Source organism: Carassius gibelio, chromosome A8, assembly GCF_023724105.1.
Source record: "Carassius gibelio isolate Cgi1373 ecotype wild population from Czech Republic chromosome A8, carGib1.2-hapl.c, whole genome shotgun sequence".
NCBI lineage: Eukaryota > Metazoa > Chordata > Actinopteri > Cypriniformes > Cyprinidae > Carassius > Carassius gibelio.
Genome location: NC_068378.1, coordinates 19,856,586 through 19,871,891, shown reverse-complemented (window position 1 = coordinate 19,871,891; position 15,306 = coordinate 19,856,586). Strand labels below are relative to the sequence as shown.

The window sequence follows — 15,306 nt, the reverse complement described above, 5'->3', positions numbered from 1 at the left end:
GCGTGACAAGAAGTAATTTATTTTTAGTTAAACCACATGGGATGGGAACAAAACACATAATAAATGGAAACATAAATTAATACATTTAGGTATCTTAAATGAAGTTATGACCACTGGTACCACATGTACAACTGAATTATAAATTGTTTAGCTGCTGCTGATTGGTCGATGTGTTGATTTGTGGGACAAATGGCTCTATCAGAACTGTTTTCCTCACTACAAAAGGTAGGGTTTGTTGTGGAGTATCATTAATAAATTAGTCTTTTATGTCTGATATAGTATGATATACAGAATATGGAGCACATAATAAAAAGAAAAATTATAATAAAAAAAGATTTTATTCAGAGGCCCCAAGCTAAGTAAAAAATATGCAGTTAATTAAGTTGCTGATATGTGTATGGCCCAAAATTAAGACATACTGATAACTTGTAATTAAAATCAGTGAAATATTTTTAGTGGACTTACATATAACACAAAAATATCAGTCACTCTATATCTCACAATCATGTCTTAGTAAAATGGTATTTAATCAGTTTTTATGGGGGCAAAACATATAATGTAATGCAATTCAACTATGACTGAGAGATGTACGAAGAAACGTTCCTCAAAAGACTGATGTATCATTTTTGATGCATTTTAAAATGTTTATTTTTAAACCGTATGGATAAGCAACCCAAGTTGCTTCAGTGCAACAAGTGTTCACTTTGACATATTATTAACAATACTGTTTTTCTTATGTTTAATTAAAAATAATAATAATTTAAGAATTAATGTTACCTCAACCTGAAGTTGGACATCTGTGACCGCGAACAAATCCTATGCAGAGCTGCCGACGATTTCCCGATGAAGCTCGTTGATGTGCGCGGGCTCGCTCTCCTCTGGTCAACGTGTGCGCGCTTTTCAGAGAGAAATGCTCATATAAGGAGTTCCACCATCGTCTACTCATTAGATCCACGATTAAAAAAAAAAAAAAAGCCAAAACTTGTACCATCCCGGAAGTAAGATTTTCAGCACAGAAGTTCTGTCATTCGTCCAAGTTATTTATTTATTTATTTATTTATTTTACTTTGGCCATGTTTAGCATGAGAATCCATCTCTTTAACACTGTGAACAACTCTGAATACACGAAAGACCATTGTAGCCCCACTATAATTACGCACGCCAGTCAAAACCTCTGAATTACATGCCACAAAACCTACTCAGTTTATAGGACAGAGGACGAACTTTTGTTTGAATGTTCTTTATGTTAATGCTTTAAGATAACAACAGTAGTATTAGTAGTAAGCATCTTTTTATTATTATCATCAATATTGATTTATTTATTTAATTTTGTAGGACTAGCTAAGGATTATCTGTTTGTTATGATTTTTGTTTTTTACATATTTGTTTAACTAGTATTATTTGTTAGTATTGTTTAACTAATATTATGAACAAAGTGTGCCAGTGGAAATACCCGTTGTTCGTGCCGATGAGGCCTTCTTTAGACCGTATGTTTGAGTCAAGGGTGTTGTGGTCACTTTAGGACTGCTGTGATCTCTGTGTGGCCAATCAGAGAGCTTTGTAAAAATGCCCTAATCAGGGGAATGATGGTCTCTACAATCACAGCACAAATGTTCAGTTTTACACTGATTGCACTTGCTGCCACCCACAGCACAACCAAACACCACAACAATCCCACTGTTGCATCACACACACATATGTTTCGCAAAGTGAGGACATAGCGTTTGTTTTGGCAAATTTATAAGCCTTTTTAATTAGTGAGGACTGGAGCAGTCAAATGGCCTCATGGGTTGTCAAAGTATTTCACAAGTGATGAAATTTGGTCCTCACAAGTATAGTCAAAATAAAGACACACACAAACAAACAGACCAAATAATATTTTCTCTCTCCTAACCCAACCCTAAACCCTAACAGAATTTTGTTTTGCATTGTTAAACTTTCAGATAAACATCAATTGGTATTTTTTATATTTTTTTCCCCCTTGTGGACCTCAATCTAGTCTCCACAATGTCAAAAAAAATCAGCTTTTACCGTTCTTGTTGGGACATACTGTCCTTGTGGAATATCCCCTAATGTGGGATAGACGAGTACACGTGTTGGGTTTCCAGATCTTATGGGGACATAAGCGGGTAATGGTTTTTATACTGTACAAACTATTTATAAGGTTATATCTATAAATATGGGGATCAAAAATATCCCCACAAGGAAACATTACAACAATACAATTGTGACCAAAACAACTGAACAGCATTAAATATTATAATAGTGTGTCATTAATGCAAGCAGGCAGTTTATCATCCAGCTCAGTTCAGTTTAAATTGTATTTGTGTAATCAAGTCGAAAAACGAACATAAGAAAGAACATGCAAATAAAAAGAACACATGAATAAAAGGAACACATGAAAAAGCTCAAAGCTTAATTTACTTAATCTTTTCTCAAGATACTGTACTTTATTTTTAAGTTCCTTCAAAACAAAAACAACAACAAAAAAATGATTCCTTCATCACCTTTAGGACACAATCCCCAGTGAAAACACTAGAGGGCGTTAATGTACAGCTTTATGGCTTAGTTTAACCTGACCTACAATAATCTTCACGAAATAAACCGAATTCATTTTTGGGCCTTATAAATCTTCACAACCATAACATTTGGCAAAAATTATATGTTAGACAATACTTTACATTATTTTTTCACTTTTTCAACTTTTCCATTTAAATAAGTCCTGTTTTTTTTTTTTTTTTTTTTTTTTTTTACATCACGTATATGTAAAAATTTGACTTTAAGACTTACTAATATGAGCTATAATGCAGCTTTTAAATAAAGCACAAAGAATGCGGATTCTTTAAGGGTATAGTCACGTGATTCACCATGGCAACACTGGCTGTCATCAGTTCCGCGCGAGCAAAGGTGTTGAGTGTTCAGAGCCGGGCAGACAGATGCACTCTAAGTATTAATGTCCTCTGGATTAAAGAAAGCTCTCCTGTTATTGCTTGATTGCTTGATTCATATCAAAGATCACTGCGCAGCGACAAAATGAGTCATCTGAACCAAGGGTGAGTAACTGAGCTAGACCAAGTTGCAGTGTTGACTGAAATGAACTGTAAAATGCTCTCTAACTATTGTCCTGTGTTAGACTGCTAGCTGCATTATACATAATTTTATTAATAACAACATGCATAGTAATTATATATTTTTCAGCTTTATTTATATGACATTACACTATATGACCAAAAGCTCTTGTTACTGTGGAGATGAAACAACAGAAGAGATTAACCACTCCTTAATGGACAAGCTACAGTATATTGTTCAGGCATGACTTAAAGGGAATGTTGTTTATTTGTTGACCATGCTTATATTACATATTAAATATATGTCTGACTCTGAATTGATAATTAAGACAAAAATGAATTATATTTAAGTGTAATTAGAATTCATCTGTATGTTTGGACTGTTTTAAACAGATGTGCGGTTTTATTTTTGAACAATTTTAGAGAGAGACATGAATTCAAAGGGGGGCCGTGGGTTAAGTGTGCTATCCATTCACACTCAATTCTAATAGAAACCAGACACCGGTAATGGTATCTACTTGGCCTGAGGATTGGTGTACAGGTTGTGTTGTCTTCTTTACAAATGCTGAGGGAAATCAAATCTGTATCGGAAAAAGCCAGGCAGACAAACAGTCGAGCTTTTCCAAGACTACACTTGACACAGATGTAGAGTGTTCACCTCAAGCTGAAATCCTTGGCACTGGTGGCCTTGAGGATCACTGAATCATTCCATCAGCTTGTTCTGCCCATCTTTACATTATAAATCCTGGGATGAGATATATGAATGTTTTAATGTGCCTGACAGCAGGCCGGTTTCTACCGGGATTACAGATACTGACAGATTTTTCAAACAGTGTAACATATTGATATTATCAATGTTTAGGAATACAGTGTTGATAATATTTGTGTCCATGTAGTCTTATTTCAGCTTACAATAGCTTAGCTGACAAACACCTGACTGGATACTTCAACAATGCAAGAATACGAAGACATCTAAAGAAAGTTGGGTTGGTATGTGCACATTTTAGATTGTAAAATGATCTTATGAGTTTAGATCATTCTAAAAAGTTTCAGTATTGACAAACTAACATACGTTAATCTCAATGAATGCTATATCAAAAGTTATAGAATGTAATTAGCATTCTCATAAATATCACTTAAGATAACTTGTTTAAAGATAAAAGGAAAGACACTTTATGTCATACAAGATCAGACGCATCGTTCATTAAATGCAGGTGCATGTGCTTCAGATCACTCGGAGCGGCCGGATTGTTCCAGATAAGGAGTACAAGCACAAGCTGATCCAGCGAGCGCATCAGAAACATGTGAGGGAGTGTCTAGCTCAGGCCATTTTTCACAAGGTCTTAGACATGGAGGTGAGAGCATTATACAGTACACATGTGCTTTAGTAGAAGCTCTATTATCCTAGACTGTAGTGTCAAAAAGTAACGCACTGATATGAGATATTCTGCTCACATAATCAGATCTTTACAGTATAAAAGGCAGTATGTATAACAACTTTAAATAATCACAATTAGTTTAAATCAATCAGTAATCTAACGTTTTGTAAATCTAACCTAAACTTGTGTATTAAATAAATTCATTGCACACAAGTCTGAAGTAGTTTAAGTCTTTGGTCCTGCTAATTGTAATGATTTTGGCTCTCATTTAACAAAAACCCCCCAATTCACGATCTCAACAAATTAGAATATGGTGTTATGCCAGTCAGCTAATCAACTCGAAACACCTGCAAAGGTTTCCGGAGACTTCAAAATGGTCTCTCAGTTTGGTTCACTAGGCTACACAATCATGGGGAAGACTGCTGATCTGACAGTTGTCCAGAAGACAATCATTGACACCCTTCACAAGGAGTGTAAGCCACAAACATTCATTACCAAAGAAGCTGGCTGTTCACAGAGTGCTGTATCCAAGCATGTTAACAGAAAGTTGAGTGGAAGGAAAAAGTGTGAAAGAATAAGATGCACAACCAACTGAGAGAACCGCAGCCTTATGAGGATTGTCAAGCAAAATTGATTCAATAATTTGAGTGAACTTCACAAGGAATGGACTGAGGCTGTGTTGGTGTGCTCGACTGGGCAGCAATCTTACCAGACCTGAACCCCATCGATTCTCTTAGTGTCAAGAGGAAAATAAAAAACAAGAGACCAAAAAGTGCAGATGAGCTGAAGGCCACAGTCAAAGAAACCTGGACTTCCCTACCACCTCAGCAGTGCCACAAACTGATCAACATATATGCCACGATTAATTGAGGCAGTAATTAAAGCAAAAGGAGCCCCTACCAAGTATTGAGTACATGTACAGTAAATGAACATACTTTCCAGAAGGCCATCAATTCACTATAAATTTTTTTATTTTTTTTATTGGTCTCATGAAGTTTTCTAATTTGTTGAGATAATTTGTTGAACAAATTGGTGGGTTTTTGTTAAACGTGAGCCAAAATCATCACAATTAAAAGAACCAAATACTTCAAGTACTTCAGTCTGTGTTCATTGAATATATTTCAGAATATAAGTTTCAGAATTTTAGTTGAATTTCTGAAATTAACTTTTCCATGACACTCTAATTTACTGAGATGCACCTGTATTACAGATGCTCTGTCAGATTGAACCGCAGTCCCAGCGCAATGTTTTTCAGTGAACCTTCCCACCCCTAATATATATAATCTATGCAATGTTTTATATTTTTCATATACATACATATCATATATATATGTAATTTGTGTAATATATTTAAGGTAACAAAAGTAATATTAAAAAAATGAGATATTTTACTTTTCCACTGTTTATTCAGCGCCTTCATCACACTGAGATCAAGAGAAAACTTGAGGAATTTGCACGGAGGGAACGAATCCACAAAATGAAGGTTTGCCATTTTTACAGAACTCCTTTCAGACTCAAACGGGCCTTGTTGACATGATAATAAATGTAATTTTTTGATTAAACGTTTTGCTTTTTATGTTAGGCTGAGCGGACCAAGAGATATGAAGACGAACCAATGCTAATGCTGTCACCTCGGCCACCCACAAGGCCAAAGGTCTCACATGCACGGCATTCTGGGCCGGAGGGAGAGCATTCTGAGTCAACAGAATCTGTGAGTGTATAATGGGTAAAATCGCTTTATGATCTAACCATTTCCTTTCAGTTTACATACTGTACATTACAATTAGTAGGTACCTCCTCCGTAATAAATGTCCTTCAGTGCTGTATTATAAATGACTGTTTTCCTAATGATGTGCTGTCAATTCAAAAAAGGTCATGAATTTCATCTGCTTGTGTTTATTCTAGATAGTTACCCAGCTAGTCTTAATGGTTGCTAAATCGCAGTCTCAGATCATTGTTTGCTCATCAGGCTCTGACATGTTTAGCAGAAGGTGATATGAAGTGTTATGGTTGTTCCAATCATGGATGTTTGCCTGTTGACGGTGCCTGGAGAGTTACTGCTCCAGCAAATTGATGACACATGAGATTTATTGTTTGCTTTGGTTACTCTATATCTTTTTTAAAATCTCCTTAAAAATGTAAGTAGTTTTGACTTTTTTTAAAGATGATTTGACTTGACTTTAATATTGTATAATAAATGCAATTGGAATTTCTCAATTTAATGATTAGTAATTTATTTCAACAATACTTTTATTTACTGGAGATTTACATTTATTACACAACAAATAACAATACAATGAAAGATAGTTTATATATAACTCTTTTCCGATAATGCACAAGTGTAACATCAGTAGGACATGTCTTAAGCATGCATATTCATTATATTTAAAATTTGGTAAGTGAGTTATTCTCTTACTGCTGTAGCCGAGTTCCTCCAGGCCAAACACGGCTCCAGGGAAGATGCAGAGGCCTGTTCGACTCAAGCCCCTGAACAGCAATAGTGCCACGGCCTCTCTGAAGAGAACCTCCCCTCGACACAGACTCCGGGACCAGGACTCCTCCAATGACACCGATCAGCCCCTCAGTTATACAGTGAGACCATCCTGAGGTCCTAATACTTACACCTAATACTAACACCTCGACACGGGTCACTGACCAAGCACAAATCACACTCAAATATCTAATATTACTAAGATTTTCACTTAAATATTACTAGTAATATTTAATATTTATGTGTGTTCCTGCAAAAAAAAAAAAAAAAAAAAAAAATATATATATATATATATATATATATATATATATATATATATATATATATATATATATTGTATTCCAGCTAGTTGCACTTTAGCTTCTCATTTTTATTTCAGTTTTGCATTTTAATGAACTATAATAGCCTTACTGCATTAAAAATGTTATCTATCTGGGTTGTTTTAAAGCTGGACAGAGACGCCAAGAAACATTTGACCACGACAGACTTCTCTAGCACTGTCTCGCCCTACCGTCTTCCTGTCATCAACAACTACGTGACCCCCGTGCCGCCCCTCACAAAGAAGAAAGAAAGAGGGCCGAGAGTGAACGGCACACTCAGGGGTCGAACGTTAAGACCCACTACCGCACCAACAGCTGCTACAGAGGTCAGTATATATTGAAGTTATTTACTGAGTAATCGGGGATGTGAAGGTTGACGAAGCCATTCAAATAAATCTTCACTCACATATATTCTGCTATTCCTGTGTCTGCAGCCATCTTCTCTCCAGAGGACATCAGCTCAGAGTAAAGTGTTAGTAAGCATGGTGTACTTTGGGAAGAGTGTTCACCTGTCCCATGATCTGATGGACCTCAGAGATGAAGTGAAGGTTTTTCAGCAGCACTGTGGCGGAGAGAACCTGTGTGTCTACAAAGGGAAGCTGAGAGAGGGAGGTCAGTGTAGGTCTCTGTACACCTGTGCTTTGTGATTCATATCTTAAGAACACCATGGATTGAGATACACTATTGATCCGTGGGCTTTTTGATAATAAGTGGCTCTTATCTGGCAGTGCTGCATATATTATATTATGTGATTCTCCTTGTTGATTATAAGACACGTTCATCAAAAGCAACTGAAAACGAACGTTCTTTGCTTACCCTTACTTGCAGAAGTGTTCCAGTTTGTGTCAAGACGTCACCAAGGATTTCCCTTCAGTCTTACTTTCTTCCTGAATGGCCTGCAAGTGGAACGGCTCAGCTCCTGCTGTGAGTTTAAACACAGGAGAGGCTCTCGGCTGGGGGGCAGACACGGACACTTCGGATTTTGCGGTGTGGAGGGAGCCTCTCCATGCTACAAGTAATGAAAACTATTTCAATATATATTCAGTACATTTCAATTGTATTTTTGTGCACATTGTAAAAACCATGAACAAAATCTTTGCAGTTTTGTAGAGAAATAAACCTAGCTACAAATATCCCAGATATAATATAATACAAATAATATTTTGGTTTTCCAACTTTAATCCTCTTAAATAATTGTCATGTCGGATAATGTTTAGTGATAGAAAACACATTTATATTGGCAAGGATGATATTTACATTTACGTTTAATCATTTAGCAGATGCATATATATACAGTATATATATATATATATATATATATATATATATATATATATATATTTTTTTTTTTGTTATACATATATATATATATATATATATATATATATATATATATATATATATATAAATAGAGAGAGAGAGAGAGAGAGAGAGGGAGAGCTTTATTATGGTTTATTATATTCCAATTCCATATTTCAGAGTATTATGGTTTTTCACTCTATTTTTGACCAAATGCAGCCTTGTCGAGGATAACGTTTTACAAATCTTACTGATCGCATGGTAGTATTATATAAACCACCACACTGCCTATTTATCATTATTGGCTTTGGCCATTGAAAAAAAACCCACACTGGTCCACCACTAATCAAAATGCATTATGGTTTTGTATGATGTAATTCTTCAGGTGTATTATTGCCATGGGCTTGGACAAAAAACCCACCCCTCCTCAAAAAAGAGTGAAAGAGGAGCTGCCAACCTTTAAATCCCCTATTGCTAAGGAGGCCACAGATGTAGATGAGGACATAGAGACACAGTCTAATGCAGAGCTTGACACACCTCAGGAAATGGACACAGAACCTAACCGAGAAACAACAGGACAGAAAAAGACCAAAGATGGTACAAACAGTTTTCCGTTTTCAAAAACACAACCTCTAGAGGATGCTTCTGCAGGGCTATTAGAACGTAGCACAACAAAAAATGAACTTGTGATTACATGCAAGATAAAAAAACAGCTGTTGTACGTAACTTTAGAAATTGTGTGTTCCTGTTGTTTGACTAGTAGAGCATGACCCTAGCAGCACCAAGGTCATGGGTTTGAATCCCATAGCACACATACTGATAAGATGTGTATGTTAAATACACAGAAGTCATTTTAGTCATTTCTATTGCATCTTTAGATTAATTGCTTTGACCTTAATCATGCTCTCATATAGACTATGAGGAAGACTTTGAGGCAGATGATGAAGGACCAGTTGAAGATGGGGATGAAGCAGAGGAAAATCTAGTTTCTGCTGCCACTGGGGAAGAAAAAGAAACTGAGACCAGGGATGAAAATTACATAAATGAAGAGAAAAGCAACTCTGACAGCGATGACACCAGTATGTCCAGTAAGTGTTACTTTTTCGCACTTTTCAGCAACATGTCAAGATTGTTAAACACCTAACACCTACAGATTAATTGTCTTCTTCTTTCAGAGGTCAAAAGGTCATCATCTGTCTCATCTGGTCGAACATCCAGTTTGTCCAGCAGTGACAATGACAACAGTGAAAGAGAAATTGTGGAGGACACCAAAGAAATCTCCACTGCGGATGTTCCAGAGGAGAGCTTACATGCAGAGGAAGTTCTCACCACAGCTGAGAACCAGCCGGAGGAGACAGAGGCCACAGAGTCCAGTGATGTTACATTACCTCGAGCTGCAGTGGAAGATTCTGGCACACAGGATAGTCCAGGGGATGGCATGGAGAAGAGCGACCTGGAAATGTCAGAAGACACAGACAAGAAAGAGGGAACTGAAGATGAGCAATCTGGGGAGCATGCCAAACCTGAAGATAAGCCACAAGAAAATCAACCAGAGAGAGGTGAGTGTCTGCATGAAAACTAGTGCTGTGTGCCTGTCATGATCGAACCTTATGTGTTTACTCATGTTGGCTTTTACAACATCAGAACTGGAGGGTCTTTATTTTTTTTTGCTATTTGATTTTAAACTTTCAGCTTTGATTGCTGCACGATAAAAAGCATGTTTAGTTACTTCACACAGCATTTATAATTAAAGCTTTAGTGTCTTTTGTTGCATGTTAAAATACTTTCTCCTATCCCAGCTTAATAAGCAGAGATTTAAAAAAAAATTGTTAGTGTTGGCACAAAAATGGCACATTTCAGCTTTAATAATAAGCATCTTCTATTACCCTGTTACTACCTGAATTGCTTTACTTACCTGTACCCGAGGAGAGCATGATGACATGTTTTTTTGCAAGTACAAGACTTCACTAATAACTCGAGTTCTGATTGTGTTAAAAGCAGAACATATGTTACGCACTTCTCTGTGTAATGTTCAAGGCCACTGAGAGCGCAGTTTATTTAACTCTAGGTGGTCTTGCAAACATCCTTGTATTGATTGGTTTGTGCTATCAAATGTGTTTTTAATTGCATGTTATTTGTTTCCGTAAGCATACTGCTCAGTATAAACCCAACTGTCTTGACTCAATCCTAGACTTACAATCCAATAAAGGTTTAGACTCATTTTTGAGTTACATTTTTGAAATATGACAAGTGCACTGCAAAACAATCTATAAAGTGTATTATGCATTACATGTTGGATTTGCTAATTTAATTGTTGGGAATAGAGAGCAGTGTTTTCTATTTGTGATTTTGTGTTATGTGTCTGGTTTCAGTGTATGATTCATAATGTGCATCTAACCATTTTTGATTTGTTTTCTGTTACACATAATTAAACACACTGTTTGGCTTAATTGGTTGTTGTGTGAAATTCATGTGTATTCTCATCAGATATGGTTATGGATCCTTTTTTGGCAACTGTGCAGTGTGAAAACATTAAAGTGATTGTTGGCTGCATGCTGTGTTCACAGTCAAAGTGTTTGCGGTGCTTGTGGTAATAAACTTTTGAGCAACTGTTTTATTTACACTATTATTTTTGTTTCAATGCTTCTAGATTCAATCAATTCTAAATGTTTTTAATATTAAATTAATTATATGACTGTTATTCATTTAGCTAATCCACTTTCATGATAACATTAACATTTTGTTATGGATGTCATATGTCTCATTCCCTGTGACTATAAACAGCCAAGTCAATGCAGGAGAAGTTGGCTGAGGCCATTTTGAAGCAATCTCAATGTAGTTCAGAGCCAGAGTTTAGTGATACAAGCACAGAAGAAGATGAAGGGGCTTCAGTGAAGACCCTAAAGGATGGCCAAGGTAAAAAACGTTGTTGTCTTGTTGTCAATTGTTTCTAAAATATCAGTAGTAAAGATCATTTTTTTACACAATAGATTAGTTTCTGCAGTGCTCAAACAAAAATGTATGTAGAAATGTATAAATCTGAAATGGTTTAATTATAAATGCTCACTTTTACAGTAGCCAAAATGGCTGAAATCACTTTACCTCATCCATCAAAAACACAAGATGATATTCCAGATGAAAGTGGAGCCAACTCACAGGAGGCTGCATGTGAGGAAAGGGTGCATGTTGAGATGGGTCAGCTTACAGAAGAGACAAATACACAGGAACCTCATTTCCACACAGAAGATGAACAAGAAATAGATGAAACTAAGGAAGGAGCGGAAAGTTTAGACATGGAAGAAAAGCAGGTGGAAGAACATAGTGAGAGTACAAATGAGGTTGAACAACCAGATAAAAGAGAGGAAGTGATAACTGAAATGGAGGAGACACAGGAGAAAGTTACGGATGATGACAATTCAATTGCAGAGGTACAAGATTCATTAGTACAAGAAACAGAGACGCATGCTGAAACGCTGGACACTGAGATTCCAGAGATGGAGGGAGAGGGTTCGGCGTCTAAGACAGAGAATGGTACAGAAACAGGTGCAGGTGACACTGAGAGGCAGCGAGACACTGATGACGCAGATCAGAACATTGAGAGGAGGAGCGATGGACAGACGGACAGAGATGAAAGAGAAGACCTAGTAGATGAGGCTGGGGATGATAGGTCAACTGGGGAAATGGTACAGGAGACAGATGGCAAGGTGGATGTTGGGGGCTCTGTTGGTAAGGGGGAAGAGGGAGAAAAATCTAGTGAAGATAAGGCAGAGGAGGAACCAATTGAAAAGCTAGAGGTTGAGGATAGAATTGAATCTCTGGAAACAGAAGAGGCAATGAAACCTGGGGAAGAAGAGACCCAAGATAGTGAGGAAGAAAATAAGGGTGGCCATGATTTAAATGCAGAAGATGAAAATGAGGACAGTACAGAAAAAGGTAAAGATGGTGTGAGTGATGAACATAATGAAGGTGAAGCTGAAGAACTGTCTAGTGAGGCTGGGATTAGACAAAATGATTCAGAGTGTGGCCAAGATGTGAGGACACAGGGTCATGAAATAGAGAATGATGGACTGAATGATGAACAGAATAAAACAGAAAATGGAGAACAGGTTAGAAATAAACTTACTTTTGAGGCAGTGGAAGAAGGGCAAGAGAAAACAAACAGTGAGGAGGATATTGAATGGGAAACCAAAAAAGTGAAAGACAAAACAATGGAAGATGGGGTTCAGAAAGAGGAAGAAGAAGCAAAGGTGGAGGACAAGAAGATAGATGAGATGGTAGAGGGAACAGATGAAAATTGTGTTGAGAATGAGTTAGAAACAGGTGAAAAGTTGGTAGAAGAGCCAGAAAAAGAGGTGACAGATATGAACAAAATTAGTGAGAATACATTAGATACAGGTAATGGGAAAGAAGAGGCAGTTTCTGATGAAAATACAGCCCAAGAACTAGAATTCAACTTTGAGGTACAAAATGAGGAATCTGTTTCACGGGAAGAACAAAATGAAATTGGTTCAAGGGGGGCATCCAATGATGACATAGAGGCCAGTGCCAAGGAAAGAGTAGATGAACCTACTGGTGTGAATAATGACCTGCTGGATGGTAACATAGATACTGAAAAAGGAGAAAGACAAGATGTCAGTCATGAGGAGGCTGAGAAGGTAGAAGAATATCTCCTAGAGGAATTGCAAGACAAATCAGAGAGTGAGACAACTGGCGATAGAGCTCAAGAAGTTTTAGATGATAATGAAATGCCAGAAACTGATAAAAATATGAAAGAAATAGAAAAAGATGTTGACCAAGAGCAAGAGGTTGAAAACAAGTCAGATACTGAACTTGTTCACTCAGAAAGAGAGTCTAAATTGAGCAATGAACATGAGGACCAGACCAGTGACAATCAAAAAGCAGACAAACAGGATGACCAAGAAAAGGCTGATAAAGAATTGGAAACACCTGCAACAACATTGATTGAAAATGTAACCTCTCAGATAACCCAGAAGATGGTCAATAAGGATACACAAAATGACATTGTCTCTGCAGATGCCACAGCACAAGAACCAAGTGAGTCAGAACTTAAAGGTACTGACACTGAACTGAGAAGTAGAGATGCTTCTAAAGTAATGGATCCTGATCCAGTGGAACCTCAGGAAAAGAAAGGGAATTCTGAAAATAATGATGGTGGTTCATCTGTTTCCCATTCACTAAAATCACAGCCTGTAGATAAGGTTAAAAAAGGGGTTAAAGGTCCAGTTCTGAGCATTGATTCAGAGGATCTTGCCAATCATTCAACAGCTTTAACTAAAGCAGTTGGGGTGGATCTAGTAAGTAATTGGATTAACATACACCAGGAATCAAGGTATTTTCAGACATTCATCGAGCCGCTTGATGAAGAGGGTCTCATCGTGGAAGAAACAGAGGAGAGGCTAAATGGTACTGATATTGAGAGCCTTGATGAAACACTCAAGAGTAGAGACGAAACTGCAACTCCTGCAAGGAAAATTCTCAATGAGAAAGCAGAGTCTGTAGTTGAAAGCTTGAAAACAGAGACTAAAGTTGAGGCCATAGAAACAGATGCTCACAGTGATTTCTTTAAAGACAGTGTACATACCTCAACTAAAGATGAAATAGTCCTGGAGGCTGGAGATACTAGAGGTTCCTTGGTCACTACTTGGTCAAGACAGAGTAATGATGAACACACCAATCAAAAAGACACTTCTGGACAGGAAACTTCAATGCCAGATGAAGCCATAAACCTTGAGACATCAGCAACATCTGAAGACAATCAAGAGCAAACACCATCTGATTCTGAACAGAAGGATGTATCTACAGATGTCGACCTGAATGCAAAAGAGTCAGAAAGAAGTAATCAACAAGAAATGACTGATGAAACCACACATTTATTCCAAACAGAGACCCTGGAAAGTTCGGAATATATCGAGCCTCAGAGTCCGACACTCACAGTAATTACAGACCTCACAATCATCAATAAATCAGAAAACAGGATCCAAGACGACACTGCAAGTGTAGACTTCCATTCTGGACAGTCAGATGGAAGCAGGAACGTGGACGGAAACAGGAAAACAAAAGTAATTGATGGTCATTTAACACACACTCTCACCAGCAGAGACACTTTAAGCACTTTCTCATTGGACGACTCAAGGCTTTTTGGGCCCACAGGATATCCCATTTTAACGACTGCTCACACGGAGAACAGTTATTAGTACAATGGTAAATCCTTCAGCTAACCCAGGGGTGTCCAATCCTTCTCCTGTCCTGCCGAGTTTAGGTCCTACCCCTATTAAACATATCTGAACCAGTTAATCAAGGTCTTCAGGATTACTAGAACTTCCAGACAGGTGTGTTTGGGCACGTTTGAACTAACATCTGTAAGACATCGGCCTTCCAGATGCAGGATTGGACACCCCTGCCTTAGCTCATGTTAATGGGTTTAAAATAATGGCACTTGCTTTTCCTCATCAGAGATTCATAGTGAGTCCTGTGTGCTTTGTAGGGAAGCTATCAACAGCCCACTGAAAATAGACACCGTAGGAGACACGTGGCACAAATAATTTAATTATTCATGATCCAGAGCCCTCCACTTGGTCAGGCTGCACTATAGCAGTAGAAACTAAAGGCTGGAATACACTTGACTTTTAAAATGTGAACAGATTTTAAAACACTGGGCATCATACACTTACTGAGTTTGTGATAGTCACTGAGGAAAAACTGAGGACCGTACACTCCCTGACTTTAAA

At 37.4% G+C, this 15,306-nt stretch overlaps 2 protein-coding genes across 2 annotated transcripts; both read left to right on the top strand.

Moving 5' to 3' along the window:
- The first annotated feature begins 2,906 nt into the window (after nucleotides 1–2,906).
- On the top strand, nucleotides 2,907–10,753 carry LOC128018809 (glutamate-rich protein 3-like). Its single transcript, XM_052604581.1, has 12 exons — nucleotides 2,907–3,053; nucleotides 3,965–4,058; nucleotides 4,298–4,423; nucleotides 5,859–5,930; nucleotides 6,030–6,158; nucleotides 6,872–7,039; nucleotides 7,387–7,584; nucleotides 7,693–7,870; nucleotides 8,087–8,273; nucleotides 8,943–9,154; nucleotides 9,472–9,645; nucleotides 9,733–10,753. The coding sequence occupies exons 1-12, from the start codon at nucleotides 3,034–3,036 to the stop codon at nucleotides 10,137–10,139; spliced, it is 1,965 nt and encodes a 654-aa protein (XP_052460541.1). The 5' UTR covers nucleotides 2,907–3,033; the 3' UTR covers nucleotides 10,140–10,753.
- Nucleotides 10,754–11,640: 887 nt separating this feature from the next.
- Nucleotides 11,641–15,067, top strand: LOC128018808 (uncharacterized). The gene has a single exon (XM_052604580.1). It carries the CDS (start codon nucleotides 11,641–11,643, stop codon nucleotides 14,770–14,772), a length of 3,132 nt encoding a protein of 1,043 aa, XP_052460540.1. The 3' UTR covers nucleotides 14,773–15,067.
- Nucleotides 15,068–15,306: the final 239 nt, after the last annotated feature.

Excerpts from the sequence above, each read along its gene's own strand:
- LOC128018809 (XM_052604581.1), top strand. The coding sequence starts at position 3,034 with ATGAGTCATCTGAACCAAGG. Across the intron at positions 4,424-5,858 it reads ACAAGGTCTTAGACATGGAG|CGCCTTCATCACACTGAGAT; the intron begins GTGAGAGCATTA and ends CTGTTTATTCAG. Across the intron at positions 9,155-9,471 it reads ACAGAAAAAGACCAAAGATG|ACTATGAGGAAGACTTTGAG; the intron begins GTACAAACAGTT and ends GCTCTCATATAG.
- LOC128018808 (XM_052604580.1), top strand. The coding sequence starts at position 11,641 with ATGGCTGAAATCACTTTACCTCATCCATCAAAAACACAAGATGATATT.